Source organism: Pelophylax lessonae, assembly GCF_965119305.1.
Source record: "Pelophylax lessonae genome assembly, chromosome: 2".
In the NCBI taxonomy this organism is placed as follows: Eukaryota; Metazoa; Chordata; class Amphibia; order Anura; family Ranidae; genus Pelophylax; species Pelophylax lessonae.
This window is the reverse complement of record NC_138769.1, coordinates 381,975,864-381,994,933: the sequence shown is the minus strand read 5'-3', so window position 1 is coordinate 381,994,933 and position 19,070 is coordinate 381,975,864. Positions and strand designations below refer to the sequence as shown.

Here is a 19,070-nt window from a genome sequence, read left to right as displayed (position 1 = left end):
CACAGCTCCTCGCGACCAGGTTCTGTTGAACAAGCATGCTGGAAAACCAGCAGTTGTATCTAATCAACACCTGCAGCCAATGGCTGTGAGTGCGGACCGGTGTGTTGTGGCGGGTAGGGGGGGGTCAGTCCCCCTGTCAGAATACAATAGTACAGCGGGGAAGATTGCTGTACTAACTTTGCATAGTTAGCACAGCGACCTAAATTATTTCCATTCAGCCTGGATTGAACGAAAGAAAATAAAAAACTTCCTGTGTGGAGGATTGCTAAATATTTATTAGGGACCCAGAATTTTTGAGGATCAAAGAGACTTGGGTGGGAAAAGCCTCCAAACCCTGACTACCAGGACTTTGGTCCCGAAGGGGTTTATGGCCCAGGTGAGGGAGGCTTGAAAGGCAGCAGAGGGAAATCAGCACCTGTGTAAGGGGAGTGAGTGGAAGAGAGACTCACAAGCAGTGTGGCAAGTGTGAGCTCTCAGACAAGCTGAGACGTGGGCTGCTGACCCCTCGTGTGGCCTGCCTGGCACCTTTACTATAGGGCAGCCTAACCCCTGGGCCTGAAGATTAGAGGTATGCCTGCTGTTTAATTTGTGATACCAGGATTTGAACTGTTTGTTGACTTTGGCTAAAGTAAGCTGTCTTTTTGTTTAACCGTGATTCAAATAAATGAACTGTTTTGCTTTTACCAAACTGGCTGTAGGTCATTCCAGAGCTACCCTCAGATTACAAATACCATAACATTTTATCATATATCCATCATGTGTGTAGTTATATATTCAAAATCAAGTGAAAAGTGCATAGTCATACTTAAGAAAGCACACACACACACATATATATATATATATATATATATATATATATATATATATATATATATATATATATATATAAATATATAATGCGTTTAATACTTACCATAAATTAAAAAAAAGTTCTAATATATGCATACACAGGCAAAAAACTGAATTTTGGTAAAATCTTACCGTAAAATTCCTTTCTCGTGAGTCCTCCGACAGTCGCCGCCCACTCATACAGTCTTCACCAATGGGTATTGACTTACTCTCCGCAGGAGTAGCTACTCCTGTGGAGAGGAAGTCAATACCCATTGGTGAAGACTGTATGAGTGGGCGGCGACTGTCGGAGGACGTAAGAGAAAGTGCAGTCTCTTATTGTAAACTATAAATATTTCCACATGCACACCATCATTGTCTCTTCTTTTCTTTCAAACAATTTCCACCACTTCAGTGACCTCCAACAACTTGCAGGTATTGCGCTGACCTCCAACAGTTGACTTAACAACTGTTTAGGTCTATCAGAACACTTCCCCCTTAAGGGTATTTGTGTTCACTCCTCGGCTGTTGGTTCCTCCATGGGGGCAATAGGTGGCTCAAGGAAATTAAAAGGACTATCGTATTTCAAAATAATTAAAACACTACAGTATAACCACATAAGTGGTAGTAAACTCTGTTCTATCACTTTTACCTACAGGCAAGATTATAGTAAGGCTTACCTGTAGGTACTGTGGATATCTCCTAAACCTGCACAGTTTGGGAGATATTCAGAGTGCCAGCAGCCGGTGATGTTACCAGCGCATGTGCTCTGAAGGCCCGGCATACAGTGCTGGACCTTCGGAGTCCGTGCTGTACGTAGTAGCGCAAACCTGGAAGAAAGACCGGGGAATGATTTCATCCCGCTCATCGGTGACAGCGTGCCGCTGAAAGGCTTGGTTCTAAGAAGTAAGTAAAAATCAGCGCTATACTCTCAATGAGGGGGACCACTCGTTATACCTACAACCGATGATCTCAAAGACTGTGGATAACATAAATAATGAATAATAGTGTAGATGTGTAGGTGGATGACTAATCAAAATAGTGCAGAAAAAGAAAAGAAAATGGGTGGAGAAAAAAAGACTTTCAAAACTTCATCAAATTGTGAACAATCTCCTGAATCCAGATCTGCATGATCATAAACAAACACAATTGACCGGCAAAAAAACAATAAGTGAATAATTACTACTCATATAAATGATGCACATCAATAAAATAAAATCGTGCAATTGGCGGTATAAAGTGAATATAAACAATTCAAAAACAGTGCAAAAGTGCTAAATCAGACATGCACAGATAGTCCATGAAATAACTCTAAGGTGGTGATAGTCCAAAAAATGAATTCATAAGGTGCAAAGTGCCGATAGATGTATGGTGATATCTTCCAGTGTGATTTAAAAGGTGAACTAAATTTTCAAACACATCAAATCAAAGTGAGTGTGTCCCGGTGAGCTCACAATCCGACACCGAGTGCAGTGGCCGCTCACCTCCACAACACTCAAAAAGAGTGTTGAGTATAAATCTCCAGGCTCCTCACTATCTTCTGACGTGTATATATTATCCTCCAGCTGTTATGGATTTACATAATATCCTCCGGTTGTTATGGATTCAGTCATTTCAACTCGGTCCACATAAGTATCTCCCTGTGTCTAGTGCTTAAACAAGAGAGGCTCTCATGGTGCAGTACATAGGGTATATTTTATTAATAACAAAATCTCAAACTACTCACAAAGCAGCAGATCAAAGTGTGCAGACAATCTCCAATGTAGCCGCCGATGCGGTGAGATCCGAAGCTTCCGGTCTCGGCCGAAGACCGGAAGTGACGTCAATACGGCTTATCCCTGACGCGTTGCGCTACGAACACCCGTAGCTTTCTCAAAGGGGGAAACAGGGAATTAAAAGGACTATCGTATTTCAAAATAATTAAAACACTACAGTATAACCACATAAGTGGTAGTAAACTCTGTTCTATCACTTTTACCTACAGGCAAGATTATAGTAAGGCTTACCTGTAGGTACTGTGGATATCTCCTAAACCTGCACAGTTTGGGAGATATTCAGAGTGCCAGCAGCCGGTGATGTTACCAGCGCATGTGCTCTGAAGGCCCGGCATACAGTGCTGGACCTCCGGAGTCCGTGCTGTACGTAGTAGCGCAAACCTGGAAGAAAGACCGGGGAATGATTTCATCCCGCTCATCGGTGACAGCGTGCCGCTGAAAGGCTTGGTTCTAAGAAGTCTTTCATTAGGACATTGCCTTGCAGGGGATTTTCTTTTTTTCCCATTAACTGCAGTTTACTACCGCTATAAGATACACAGCTCACAGTATTAGCTCTGCTCCCAGCATTAGCTTACAATGGCACTTCCTATTGCTGCATCTCCCCTTGCTGCGCCGTGTCGTCACAGAATCACGTGACTGCTTTAGAGGCCGATACTGTGAGAAGAGCCAATACTGTGAGCTGTGCATCTTAATGCGGTTATACTATATTGCACAGTCATATGATTGTCAGCACAAATATAGAAAATATTAAAGCGGAGTTCCAGCTCCAATACTGTAGCTGCTGACTTTTAATATAAGGACACTTACCTGTCCAGGAAGCCCGCGATTTTGGCACCCGAAGCGGACCCATCCCAGTGCAAGCGCCGGCATTCTTACTAAGGGAAACGGGAAGTGTAGCCTTTGCAGCTTCACAGCCTGTTTCCTACTGCACATGGGCGAGTTGCGCTGTGCTTTCTGAATTGTCCTGCCATCTTATGGTGCCTGTGCGTGTCTCCCAGAAGGCAGCGGGGAGAGGGAGGAGGGGCCACAAATGACGTAGGTCGTCGCTGCGCCCTTACACAGAAGTGGGAGCGGGTACCTGTTTTTGACAGGTATTCCGCTACCCCAAAAGGTGCCAAATAGGGCAACAGAGGGTGGGAGGGAGCAGATAAGCGGAGCTTCCACTTCTGAGTGAAACTCCATTTTAGGATGCGTAGCATTCTTTATTATATTTACAGTAGATGCCTTCAGTCACGTAATAATTGCACTTTCGGGTTGTTTTTCAGTTCAGTATTCTTTCATTTTTGGAACACGTGGTAATGTGGGAGCATTTTACGTTTTTTTTAATTGGTTAAAGCTGTATATCTGTACAGTGATTGTTTGGCATTGCTGCCTGCGACTCCTAGTTTCAGGAGATTTTGAGTGAGGTTTTGTTACGCCACTAATGCGCTAATTACTGTTCACCTTGCTCGATGCTCGGACATGAGACAGCAAAGCCCTGCTTCTACCAAGATGGCCTTCCCCACACAGAGACCGTGCAGAACCAATCAGGGTAAGCCAGCACTGGAGATTAGATGCAGGGAGACCACAAGCAATACAGCTGAGTCAGCTGACTATCCCTTTGTCCTCGGTCAGTGTCCTGACACTGCTTTCGGAGTTCAATTCCCCATCAAAGTGGACCTTCCATGGTGAGATGGGAAGAGGGATAAGGGCTGGTAAAAACGTGGACCTTCTGTTTGCTATGGAAGATCTTCTTTTAACTAGCTAACAATTTTAAGAGAGGACAGTCTCACTATAACAAAAAAAAAAAAAAAAAAAAGGTATTGTTGTCATAAGACTTGATCTCCGATGAACCAATTAACCTGGTGTTGCTATTAAAGCTCAAAGAATCATCTTGATAGGCTAGCGTGTATTCCAGAGGCACTATAGTTAATCTCTAAAGGATCACTACCTAGACATTGGTCTGAAAATAGGACGCTGATCCTATGAGAGGTCTCATGACAGACATGCACCAGTCTGGCACTGCGCCAAATGCACGCACTGACCCTTTCTAAACACCGGACGGCCAAGACCGTTAAGTAACTTGTAAATGTACATATACTATTTCAGTCAATCACATGAAATACTCTCAAGGTCAGCTTGAAGCCACTAAAGCCAGTTACACAAGAAGGAGAACAAATGCAAAGCGATGTAAATATTTGAACGGCAAGGTTGTATTTGTAACTCCCAACACATACTACAATAAAAACACCTGTTGCAAAAGCACTAAAAATACAAGTTTATGATTGCTCCCTAAAGATAGATTTCTGATGTACACATCGGAGCCCAGCCTACTTTTAATGTAGCACAACATACGTTAATCTACATAAAATCAAACAGAATATTTATGTTACATTATAATACAGACTCCTGGTAGCACCACTGAGATTCATGGTATTGGCCTTAAGCCTCGTACACACGATAAGAATATCAGACGAACGATCATCAGTTTTTTTTTTTTGCATGCTAGTCTCATATCGAAATTAAGAGGTTACTAAACTTCCGAAAATTCTCGTACGACAGAATACAACTTCGCAAGTGATATAATGTGTTGTATTGTACTGTTTCGTGTCTGAGTATGCATGGTCTTGCTCTTCTAATTTGTTTCGCACGAAAACTGTACCGATTAACCACTTCTGGACCGGAAGGATTTGCCCCCTTGCGATTCGGCACTGCGTTACTTTAACTGACAACTGCGCTGTCATGCGACACTGTACCCAAATAAAAAACTGACGTCCTTTTTTTTTTCCCCACAAACAGGGCTTTCTTTTGGTGGTATTTGATCACCTCTGCAGTTTTTTGATTATTCACAATAAACAAAAAAAATGCAACAATTTTGAAAAAAAAAAAAAGAGCAGTATTTTTAACTTTCTGCTATACAGTAAACCCCCCTCCATCGCGGGGGTTATGTTCCAGACCCACCCGCGAAAAGTGAAAATCCGCAAAATAGAAATACCCTATTTAAATACACCCTAGGCACGTTTTTATAACTTTCACTGTACTTTTAAAAGTATTGTAAGGTCTTTAAACACACTTATAAAACAATAGAAACACATTTAAACACATAAAAGATACTGAGAGACAAAGCAAGACACAAAAATATTTAATTAACAATGATTTAATTAGTAAAATAATATTAATAGGTCTTACAGAAAAAAAAAAAAAGCAATATACCGGGACCGCAAAAATTGAACCGCGATATAACGGGGGTTTACTGTATACCATTCCCAATAAATTCCCAAATTTTGCCACATATTTTTGGTAAAAAAATAAGTGTATTTTGATTGATTTGCGCAAAACTTATTGCGACTACAAACTAGGAGAGAGATGTAATTTTTTTTTTACTAGTAATGGCGGCAATCTGCAATTTTTAGCAGGACTGCGTCACTGCGGCGGACAGATCGGACCCCTAACATTTGACACTTTTGGGGGGACCAGTGACATTACTACAGTAATCAGTGCTAAAAATATGCACTGTTACTGTAATAATGGCACTAGCAGGGAAGGGATTAACACCAGGGGTAATCAAAAGGTTAAATGTGTACCAGGGAGTGATTCTAACTGTGTGGGGGCCAGACTTGGTGGATAGAAACAGGGCTCCTCTGTTCAGTGATAACAGGAACACAGGAGCTCTGTTTCAATCAGTGACAGATGAGAGGTGTGCCACGTTTACCACGGCACACCGCCTTCTGTCAGTCCCTGCAGCGATCGCCAGGTTCCATGGCAGCCATTGCGGCTGCCAGACCCATTGCTTAGCTACAGGGCTAAAAAGTGGGCGTGCGATCGCGCGTATATTCATTCTAATGTGCCTATGCACACAGGCCCATAAATGAGTGCCGCGTGTTCTTCAGTAAGAACAAAATAGAAAAATCTGCATTTTTGGACAGTAATTTATGCCTAATGCGCGCAAATGCAATCAAATGAACGCACACGATCATACTGTTGATCGGAAAAAAAAATTGCCTATTCGGAGGCACGAATTTACGCGAACGCATATGCTCGAAAATGCGCGAAAATACGTGCAAATGTGTGCTTTTCAATAAGACAAAAATTACGGCTGAAAAAGGAGATGCTCAAACAGGAGTATCGTGTGAAAGAGGCCTTGGAAGCAGGGTGCATTTTGTCACAGCAATGGGTAATTTAATAAGAAACACACAGAAATGTGCATGTATTGCAGAGATTTACTGCATATATCTTTTTTTATATTGCCTGTTTTTAAATGTCTTTAACTAGCCTGCAGCCTTGGCCGGCTCAAAGGGTAGGACAGTCACGCTGGGAAGCAATGAACTCTGTCACTGTAGTATTTTCTTATAGAATAACCCCAATTCCAAAAAAGTTGGGACACTATGTAAATTCTACATAAAAAAAAACAGAATAAATGTATTTGAAAATCTCAAAGAAAACTACCCAAATGACCCTGATCAAAAGTTTACATACCCCAGGTCTTAATACTGTGTATTGCCCCCTTTAACATCAATGACAGCTTGAAGTCTTTTGTGGTGTTTGTGGATGAGGCTCTTTATCTTCTCAGATGGTAAAGCTGCCCATTCTTCCTGGCAAAAAGCCTCCAGTTCCTGTAAATTCTTGGGCTGTCTTGCATGAACTGCATGTTTGAGATCTCCCCAGAGTGGCTCAATGATATTGAGGTCAGGAGACTAAGATGGGCCACTCCAGAACCTTCACTTTATTCTGCTGTAGTCAATGACAGGTCGACTTGGCCTTGTGTTTAGGATCATTGTCATGTTGGAATGTCCAAGTCCGTCCCATGCACAGCTTCCGGGCTGATGAATGCAAATTTTCCTCCAGTATTTTTTGATAACACATTGCATTCATCTTGCCATCAATTCTGACCAAATTTTCTGTGCCTTTGTAGCTCACACATCCCCAAAACATCTGCGATCCACCTCCGTGTTTCACAGTAGGAATGGTGTACCTTTCATCATAGGTAAAAAACCCTCTGTGCAGCAGCCCCCCCCACCCCCCCCCCCCGATACTTACCTGAGCCCCATCTTGATTCAGCAATGTGCATGAGAGCCGAGGCTCTTCATGGCTATTGGCTCCAGCTGCTGTCTATCACAGCCAGTGAGCCAATGAGAAGAGAGAGGGAAGGAACCGAGCTGCGGATGAGTGTGTGTGAATGGACACGCATAGCCGCGGCTCAGGAACGAGCTTGCTTGGTTGCCCCCCTTGCAAGCACCAAGAGCTCTGCTTGAATTTGCCCCAGTGATCAGGAAGCAGTGTATGGTCAGATTCACTTTACTGATATAAATAACCATGTCTTTACCAGGCGGTGATGCTGTGTGATTGGAATAACAGGCTGTCAATTCCTGGAATACTTGCCATGATGCCAACCATCTCTTTCCTCCCCAGCCCAGACTTCAAAGATCTAAGTGTCTGAAATTGTTTCAGTAGATTTCAGAGGAAGCGAGCATCTAAGTACTCTACAGAAATACAAATACTACAATACAGTACACAGGTAATAGAAGAAATGTATTGCATGTAGTTATTTTAGGTGGAAATTATTTATAGAAAGTGTTTCATGACTATAATGAAAGGCTCATTTCATACTCAAAAAAACTGTCAAAAATGCATTATTCATACACTTTAGCAGAAAGGATAGAGAAGATGAAGTATCTTGTCAGCAAAGAACTGAGAAAATTGCAAGCAATGCCAGCTACTGATTTCTCCAAACTAAAGTAAAGATAGTGACGCTTAACAAATGCGATTTCTAACCTGCTTTAGAAAGCGACATCTTATTGGTTAATATCAGCAATAGCCCTACTTTTTATAAAATGTGTCCTTTTCAGGTCACAGCGAGTGGAAAGTGACAGCCTGGCAGAAAGTCCCTAACTTACATAACACCCAGAGATTTATTTACCCAGCTCACAAAACACGACAGCTAATGCAACTAATGGCTTCTCCTACATAAGATTGTCTGGATATGGCATTCCTTTTTCCTGAAAATAGATCACAAAGCACAGCGATGCATCTGCAGAAAGCCCAGGGGAAATTCACAGCACTATCAATCATTAAGTAAGGAGTTCCTGACTCGGCCAACACTGTACATGAGGAAATGCACTGGCTTTTAACTGGACAATTGGTTTTCCAGATTTTTCCTCTTCTATATAAAATATCAAAACAGAGATCTGGATTCCTTAGAAATTGTTCAGATTTCCAAAATACATTGTACACTTGGAGCTCCCTATTCACTATCATTATATGTAACTGAGAAAACACTTCTACTACTACCTGTACAAAGCTGGATTAAAGATTTACCCCCTGAAAGAATACAAAGAGCTAAAAAAAAAATTAGATTGTAAGCTCTAATGAGCAGGGCCCTCTGATTCCTACTGTATTAAAGTGTATTGTATTTGTACTGTCTACCCTCAAGTTGTAAAGCACTGCGTAAACTGTCGGAGCTTTATACATCCTATATAATAATATTAATAATAATACAAAGAGTATTTTTTAGGCATACTAGTGGCCCAGCTTTTGGAAAATATCTGCCTCTGCATTAACCGAGTATTTAAAGTACTGATGCAACTTTCACTAAACTATTGGTAATAAATCACCTGCCCCTCTTACGTCTCCTAAATTTATTCCACTAACCCCCACCATATCTTCTTATCTTTAGGCCCCTTTCAAAACGGGCTTTGCAATCAGGTCTGCGTTTCCGTTTTTCAGAGGGACCTGATCGGATGCTCCATACACCCCTATGGAGTGGCGGATGTCAACAGTGATATGCCCGCTGACACCCGCTGCTATCTGATCCGATCCTGTCCGTGAAATGCAGATGGATGGAAACCCTATTTTCCATCTGTCTGGAGGAGGCGGTCGGTTTTCATAATATCTCCCATAGAGGAGAGCGGAGATCTGACAGGTCCGTCTCAGCACAGTGAACGGAGACAAACCTGTCATCCGCCTGCTCAGTGGGGATTGGCAGATCGATCCCCGCTGAGCAAAACAGAGTCCACAGGGCGGAAAGCCCGTGAGAGAGGACCCTAACCCCCACATCATCGTCTTACCTTAAGGCTGGCCATACTTGTTCAATTCTTTTGTACAAATTTCCTTTGCATTCACCTTAAACTATGTAGTGCAAGAGCCTGCCTAATTGGATACAATTCAAAGTGGTTAAGTTTTGCACACATATTATATGGTTTTGGGTAAATCTAGAGGAAAAGTTTACAAGAAAAATGAACATGTATGGCCAGCCATACATGGATCAAAATTCGGCCAGCTCAGCAGCCCTTGGCCAAATTTTGATCCATGTGTGGGCACCCTGGTTGTCTATCGATCGACTTCTGTACAACCACCCTGTTGATTTTTTTCTGAACAATTAATGTCTCCGGCTATAGCAGGCAACACTGATCATTGTATTCTGACGATGGGAAATGCTCCCTTCTGTGAGAACACAATAGCTCATTGGGAGTAATTTGGCAGTGATTATATACAGCGGGAGCGGATTGGGGGTGCTGCCGACTAGGGTTGCCACCTCATCCCTTTAATCCATGACACATATTGATTACATAGGTTCTGAGGCTGATATATTGCACATAAGGCACTAAGTGAGTTTAATTACCACCTTAATCAGCCACAGGACCTGTGTAATTAATGTGTGTCCTGGTTTAAAGGGATGAGGTGGCAACCCTACTGCGAACTCTAGGACTGCTGTCACCCGCTGGCTTCAGTACAAAGGCAGAATGGCGGTCTGCCTATGTAAACAAGGCAGATTGCTGTTCTAGCAGTACACAAGGCATGGATCCTGTGTCTCTGCTAAGCAGGGGCACCAATCCATGCCTTCTCCTAGTACAAGCACCTCCCCCACAGTAGTAAAATACTAGCTAGGCACACAGTTCACCCTCTGACCGCCCCTGATGTTAACCCCTTCCCATGCAGTGTCATTAGTACAGTGACAGTGCATATTTTTAGCACTGATCACTGTATTAGTGTCACTGGTCCCCAAGAAGTATCAAAAGTGTCAGGGTCCTAATTTGTCCTCCGCAATATTGCAGTCCCGCTATATGTTGCTGTTCGCCACCATTACCAGTAAAAAAAAACAAAAAAAAAATATCCCATAGTTTGTAGACACTATAACTTTTGCCCAAACCAATTAATATACCGTTAGAGCCCATTCAGACTAGCGCGACACGACTTTGGGGGGCGACCTGTGAAGTCGCGTTCACCGCGACTTAGGCGCGACTTGCAGAGACTTCACATAATGGAAGTCTATGCAAGTCGCCTCCAGGTCGTAGTACAAGACCCTTTTTCTAAGTCGGAGTGACTTGTGTCGCTCCTATTAGAATGGGTCCTGTGCTACTCAATGGACCGCGACCGAGCGAAACTTGTCAAGCTGACAAGTCGCCTGACAAGTCGCGCTAATGTGAATGGGCTCTTATTGCAATTTTTTTATCAGAAATATGTAGCAGAATACATATTGGCTTAAACTGATGAAAAAATTATATTTTTTATTTTTTTTTATTGAGTAAGCTTAATAGCAGAAAGTAAAAAATATTGTTTTTTTTTTTCTTTTTCAAAATTGTCGGTCTTTTTTTGTTTGTAGTGCAAAAAATAAAAAACCGCAGAGGTGAACATATACCACCAAAAGAAAGCTCTATTTGTGGGGGGAAAAAAGGAAATACTTCATTTTTTTTCGGTACAGCGCTGCACGACCGTGCAATTTTAAGTTAAAGTAATGCAGTGGCGTATCGCACAAAATGGCCTGGTCACCAAGAGTGGTAATTCTTCCGGAGGTCAAGTGGTCAAAGCAGAATTACAGCTAAAACCAAACTAGTCTTAAAAAATGCTCCCTCCCCCTCCAAACACCTATACTAACTAAACTGTGTCAGAACCATCTGCATGCTTACCTATTTTCAGGCTTGTCTGGTCATGTGATCTCACCTTTGTCCACCAGCGGCAGCTGCAGGGGAATGGAAAGCGTGGCAAAGCCTGCGAGTAGTGTTGTCACTGATAGGCTTCCTATGGCCCATCCATTATTGGTGCCTCCTTTCCCCATGCTGGTGCCTGACATCACGCATCCCACAAATGTGCAGCAGGGACCAATTCTTTGAGATGCCATTTTTGTTTTCCCTCCTCATAGCACATTAGGCCAATGTGCCCATTCTACAGCAACACAGGTGCTATATATACGCAACAATTAGAATGAGGTCATTGCTGCATTACATGCAACGAATGGTGTTTGGGGGCTCCTGGTAAGTATATAGGAATTATTAGTACCATTAACCGTTTACTCATTACCCGTTTTGGCAGGACCCTGTTACCCTGAGTGCACCTAAATACGGGATACCTCAAAAAAAAAAATGTAGCTTCTTTATGCTCCTATTATTATTACCCTTTGTGACTTTTCCATGTAGGGACAAGTTTGATCTCATACTGTATACTTTATATTCGAAGTGGAACCTCTCAAACATTGAACATGGCTTTATAAATCTGGCCAGCTACATACTCTGAGGGGCTTCCCACATACAAAAAAGTAGTTGCTATTTGTTACTCTTACTTTTTATATTTGGTGGAGGCTAGATATCACTAGCCATTATTTCACATACTGATTCCCTAGAACTACTGACACTTAGAGAGTTACATACACTGCTGTGTCTTCAGGGTGGGATCTAAGGAATAGACTTGTAGACTAACCGATTTTGGTTACATTTAATTGTTTTGTATATTTAATTTACCATTTAGCGCCTCTAGGGCTTTGTGGTTTGTCCTGCCTGGGTGATTGCTGATAGGGACGACCTGGGTTTCAGATAAAGATGCTTTTCTTGGCTGACATGACGTACGATCACCCTCTATATGTAAGTGGGGATTTGATACATTATTGTAATGGTCTGTAAATATATGCTAGGAGTAGTAACCTTTAATGTATTTTCCATAGATATCAATAGTTTCCCTCCCCTGAAGAAGGATTTAGAATGTGCTGGAAAAATCCTCAAAGTTCATATGATTCTGGATATCTTTATTGTGTGTTATTCAACATACCATGTGGGATAATGGAGATGTAATCAGGGGGACCGTTAAAAAAAAATTTGTACAATACTGTCAGCATAAAGGTTTTAAAGAATTTTACATGTATTTGGTCATGGTCCCAAATACTTATGGTCACGAGTTGTATATTTTAAAATAGTGGTCTCCAAACTGCAGACAGGGGGCCAGATGCAGCCCTTTGCTTGCGTTTATCTGGTACCACACTAAGGCAAAATGCCCCCCCACGGACACCAACAATAAGGCACAATTTCTCCCAATGACACCAACAATGGGGCCCATTGACAGCAACGATGGGGCACAATTTCTCCCAAAGACACTAATGTGGGGCACAATTTCTCCCAAAGACACTAATGCGGGGCACAATTTCTCCCAAAGACACTAATGCGGGGCACAATTTCTCCCAAAGACACTAATGCAGGGTACAATTTCTCCCAAAGACACTAATGCAGGGCACAATTTCTCCCAAAGACACTAATGATGGGGCACAATTCCTCCCAAAGACACTAATGCAGGGCACAATTTCTCCCAAAGACACTAATGCAGGGCACAATTTCTCCCAAAGACACTAATGATGGGGCACAATTCCTCCCAAAGACACTAATGCAGGGCACAATTTCTCCCAAAGACACTAATGCAGGGCACAATTTCTCCCAAAGACACTAATGATGGGGCACAATTCCTTCCACTGACACCAACAACAGGGCCTTGTTTATTTCCCACTGACATCAGCAGCTTTGCTATTCCCAGTGGCCACAGTCTGGCCCCTCTAAAGTTTGAAGGACAGTAAACAGGCCCTTTGTTTAGAACATTGGGAAACCTCAATTCTAGAGTTTTGTTGGCACTCCTATTTACATAAAGTTAAAGGAGTTGTAAAGTCAGAAGGGTCTATGAATTAGGATAAAAAAACCTTCTGTGTGCAGCAGCCCCTCTTGGACCCCCTAACACTTACCTGAGGTCCCTCTCTGTCCAGCGATATCCACGAGTGACTCAGGTCTGAGATTCTCCCTCCTGATTGGCTGCCGCTGTTGTCAATCAAAGTCAGCTAGCAAATCAGGAGAGGAGGCGGGGCCGAGACAGGGCTTCATGTCAATGGACACAGGGAGCGGTGACACGGCTCAGGTGCCCCCATAGCAAGCTGTGGGGGCACTGAACAGGAGGGAGGGGCCAGGATCACAGAAAAGGGACCTGAAAAGAGGAGGATCAGGGCTGCTCTGTGCAAATCCACTGCAACAGAGCAGGTAAGTATAGCTTGTTTGTTATTTTTATAGGAAAAAAAAACAACGAGACTTTGTAATCGTTTTAACCCTGCTTTTTTATTTATATGCAATGTGCATGTTTACTGTAAGGAGTGTATTAGCTTTAAAATTACCAATTTCATTTTTACCTGAATTAGATTTTATCACAATGGTCAAGTACATACTAGGGCCATGGGATCAACTGCATTTCAAATGGCAAGATTGCTGTTAAATGGACTGTTTGATTTCTTTTGCCAGAACCTAATCACTGGCCAACTGATTGCGATAGGCTTGCCACTATTGTGATGCAAAACTCACCAGTTTCCAATTCTTGTGAATTTAGCAACATACAGCTAGCATAAGATGGACTTTGATCATTATACCATTGATTTTACTTTAATTGGTTCACTTATTTATTGCATCTTTGATTTAAAAAACTGTCTGCATGTTCAAAAGAGGTGTTGAAGCCAGAGGCTTGGTATAAAGTATTTTCAGCTAAAGCAGGTTTTTTTCAGTCTTACCTGAACATCATAAAGAGCCACAATGTTTTCATGTTGCAGTTCCTGTAATAGAAACAAAAAGTCAGAATATTAATTTAAAATCATTTGTAGTTTAGAAAAATGCAAGAGAGCTGAAACTTTACTTAGTAGGCCTTATGTACATAAGGGTCTAGTAAGTCTGTGGTTCTCCATGACAATTATGTTGTACTAGCTAAATAATTTACAAGAGGAGCTGGCTTTTCCCATGGACAAAACAGACTTCTACAGTACTTTCTGAGATGGCAGAGGCACACCTTGTAGGAAAAAAAAAAGGCAAACCAGGTTTCCTCGTCTCACACCTGCTTTCATATCTATTATGTCAGGTATATAAACAGACAGGGTGCCACAGAAGGTGCCGCTAGGATTTCTGTAGATCAGGGGTGCTCCACCCATGCCCCGCAGAGCCCTCTGATGTGGCTCGTGACCTTAAACCAGGGAAGCGTATGTCTATGCTCTGGAGTGGTGGGTTTTCGAGCCCTGATCGCCATTAACAGATTGCTGAGCCTAATTCCAGAGCATCAGTGTTCATGGAGCTGGAAGTGGAAGAAGCAGGCAGCTGTAGAGGAAGCAGGAGCTGCACAAGCCAATGCTTCCTCTGTAGCGCCAACTCCTGTCCCAGGTGGAATATTACGAAGTGCACTTCATCCGGGATCTTTCTAGCAGCCTGGAGAGTGATGCCAGCAGAAGCTGGAAGAAGAAACGCTCAGTGCATTTAACATCCCATATACTGCACTTTAGCAATGGGCACATGAGCACTTAAGAAAAAGAGTTATTAACTTATTAGGCTGCTTTCACACTGATCCCTGGCTGCAGCGCAGTACAACTGCTGCTTTCCTGGGGGTTAGCTGCACTGAGCCAAAGACTTCCGTAGCGCCACCCCCGTGAGGGACACTAGAAGAGTACTGACCCCAAATGTTGCCCACCTGATCCTGTAAATCTCCCGACACCTCTGACACCCTGGGGTTGGACATATTTCAATATGACAATACAGTTACACAGACACCAGACTGCAACACAATAATCAAGTATTTTACTTAGAGTTCTGCAAGCAGACAAAGCAAAGAAAAATTGATTAGGCAAATATGCGGTTAGTATTAAAAACTCTTAGCACACATAAACAGGAGAACTATGCATATGGAATTTCGGTAATTTGGGTAAGACCTATGACCACAGGTAAGGAAAAGAGAAGGAGAATGACAGTCTTTTATGTCAGACTACTCCCTTTAGCCCCCTGACGCCACAAGCCCAAACAAGCACACTAGAGTATTCAAACAGATTACCCAAAATTGAACTTTTTAGTCTATGAGAAGAGTTCCCCTTTAATACAGGCAGGTATTGTACTCAAAGTCCTGTAAGTATGGGGGGGGGGGGGGTAAGAGTGGAGGAGTACTTGTGTTGTAGATGTTCTGTGTCTTCAGCTAGCGTAACAAGAGTGGGGATAGACCGATATGTTTTTTTCAGGGCTGATACCGATATTTTGTACATTTAAAGTTTTGAAAAATAAATAATTTTTTTACACAAATCTGGTACTGAACATGTTAATTTTTGGCACCCTGTGGTGGGTGGACTTGCCTGCCCATTATATATATATATATATATATATATATATATATATATATATATATATATATATATATATATATATAATAAAAGCCCTGACATCAGCTGTTCTATGAATGAAGCCTGAAAACTGTGATTGATACTCAATTCCCTCAGGGGATCGAGTGCATGTAGGACTTGGTCCTGTTCCAATCCGTCCTGCCATCGTTGAGCAGCATGGACTAGCTCTGTGACACTTAATTATTCATATCTCACATCGGGAGGGCCAGATGGGGATGCAGAAATTCATTGTAGTAGCCTGTACTACATACAGTAAGCACTGGTCTCTTCTGGGTGCTCTTAGTGAATTGCCATCTGTATACTGATGGGGATCGATTGCTCAGCACCTCAACCATTCAAAGAACAGTTTGTTTTTTCTTTTTTCAATTAATACAATATATTCCCTGATCAGAGACTGTGATGTCATCCACCCCCTTCTCTGTCTTTAAGCCTTTACTTCCTTTCCAGTACACACAACAGGAAATCTCCACAACCCTCATTCCCACTTTTACAGTTGTCACCGAACAAGTGTCCCCACCAGAACACTTCCTCTCTAACACTGGTCACTAGGACAAACAGTTAGTTAGGGTCCATGCACACTGGCTTGAAAAAAAAAAAAACGCTGTTCTTGGAGGAGTTATTTATTTATTTTTATGCCTCTAGAAGCAGCGAAGGTTATGTGTCCATGCACATTCGGTAGTCTAAAGGCATTTTTAAGAGCATTTCTTTGCAGGTAAAAAAAAAAACACTAAAAAGCTCCTAAACAGTGACTCCTGGTATTTAGTTGCAACATTTGGTTGTAAAAACACGTGTAGCACCCTACAGGTACGTGCTAGGTAAAGATATAGTGGGCATTGTCTGGGTGTCATGGCTTCCAGGTGTGCCTTCTGAAAGGGGAGTCTCCCCACTGGCTCCTGTGAGAGGCTTCTCAAAGGGCGGTGGAGGAAACCCAATCAGGGGACACTTTCAGGCTTGTAACTACCCCAGGAGGCAGATTGTGCTGCAAAGGATTCTGGGAGTGGGTATAAGTTTGGGGGTGGCACATGACACAATGTCTTTGGCCAGGAAGGAGAGTGCGCCTATCTCTCCTCCTGTCTGAGAAAGGTGGATGTCTTGGCGTGTCACCTGAGTGTCCAGAGTGCTGAGTTGAGTTGAGGGGATCCGATGTGCCGAGAGCCTGCGGGGAGAGAGAGAGAGAGAGAGGGGTCCAGTCCCAGGAAAGCCTACACAGGTCGCGAGTACTGAGGATTGCCCCTGGGGGTCTGCCTGAAGTTAGCAGGGACCACTCCGGAAGAGGTTCTGGGATCCAGAGTCAGCTACTAGCTGTACAGGGGGTACCTAGGTTGAGGACCCTGAAGCTACAGAGGGGGTACATAGTCAGTGGACCCTGAAGGGTTCTAGTTAAAGGGGGCACTTGCAGTTGGGCCCTGAACTGTGTAGAGTGTGCAAGTACAGCTATACAGAGTTCTATTTCATACTACCTCAAGCGGGTCAAAGTGGGGGACAGTATTCAGTGACTATTACAGCACAACGGTGTCAGGAGTTCTACAGTTCTCAGTCCTGGATCTTCTGGACTAATAGTCGAGGATTCAGCACTTCTGTGTTCTACAGGATATTCACAGCGTTAGTGAACATTGGCTGGCGTCAAGGAAGCGCCAACGGGCATTTTTCAGGAGTAAAAGTCCCACATGTAATTAGTTTAAGCCTCAAGGAGTATCCCACTCATTCCCTTTTCCCATCCCCTTTAAATCAAATAAAAACCACAAACAAAGATGCCGGAGTTGTCGCTGCTTCAGTTGTCACACCCAGGGTCACAACTCACATGGGCTGGAGAGATTACCGGTACTGATGGCAGACCCACATCAGGCCACAGGCCTGGAAACCTTGCTACATACGTATAAAAGCTAGTGCTCTTAAACGCTGCTAAATGCCAGCACAAAAACGCTACTAATGAGCGTTTTTTTATACAGTGCAAAAAAAACGCTTTGCAAGGTAACTGGCGGTTTATTTTAGGCCAGTGTGCATGGACCCTTTATCTCCCTAGCAGGAACACAAAATAAGAATAAAAACCACATAGGCATTTGTCTTTAGATACATTTGGCAATTAGTAGTTTGCTTTCTTTGCATTACATCCCGAAATGGGAGTTCGAAGAGATTTGCACCAATTTATATAAAGGGTGTACAAAAATAGACTCTGCAGACAACACCCAAAACCTCGAGATTCATTCTTATACAAACAAGAAGCATGTGGCTTTAATTAATCCCAGGATTGCCAGAATATTTACTACCACAGATGGAGAAACGAAATCAGTTCTTCTAAACCTTTGTTTTTTTTTAGTAGACGATAGCTACACATCGGTGCATTATTGCTCCAGCACGTTTCTCCATATACAGACTTGGATGAAAGACCTGATCACAGGCAGGGAGGGCCGTCTAGGGACATCAGTGGGCAATCAGCACAGAACTGTAAACTGACAGCTGCTGCTGAAATGACAGCTGGCTTTATAGGCTACAACCAGTCAGATACCATGTTTCAGCAGTTCAGTGCAATGTGGTGTATTTCGGAGTTGAATTTTCAGAAAAAGAACGCTCGTCTGCATCAGAAAATGATGACACTGTTTTGAGTGCAAGACCAATATTAGTCACCTTATTGACTTAAAGTGTTACTAAACACCCAACCGTAAAATCAGTGTGTATATGCAGTAAAGCATGCTTAATATACCCCTAAACCTAAGGGGTTAATCCTCTGCATTGTGTAAAAAGGCTGTTTGATCCTGTCTTCTCTGATTCTCACCTTCTTTCAGAGTCCCCAAATCATCTCTTAATAGTACAGAGGGTAGGGGACAAGCTGCACATGCTCAGTTTGGTGTGTATTGTAGACCCTTTTTCTTTTCTTGGGAGAGTGCATGTGATCAGCACAGGGCCAATCAGCACTGTCCAGACAGAGGGTCAGGGGCCCTGCAGCCTCATAGGAGAGTCGGTGCAGTATGAAAACTCCTCCCACAAGATTCACCCAGACACTAATAGGAGTCACAAGACTGCTATATACTGCTGATGAGAAAAGGTATTTAGCG

General features: G+C 42.8%; 1 protein-coding gene across 2 annotated transcripts in view; it reads right to left on the bottom strand.

Moving 5' to 3' along the window:
- Nucleotides 1–19,070, bottom strand: part of ULK2 (unc-51 like autophagy activating kinase 2) — a 197,199-nt gene that overhangs the window by 147,620 nt on the left and 30,509 nt on the right. For both annotated transcript variants that reach the window (XM_082247019.1, XM_082247018.1), the window contains exon 3: nucleotides 14,380–14,421. In XM_082247019.1, the coding sequence (XP_082103145.1) occupies nucleotides 14,380–14,421 (42 nt within the window). The remainder of the gene's footprint in view (nucleotides 1–14,379; nucleotides 14,422–19,070) is intronic.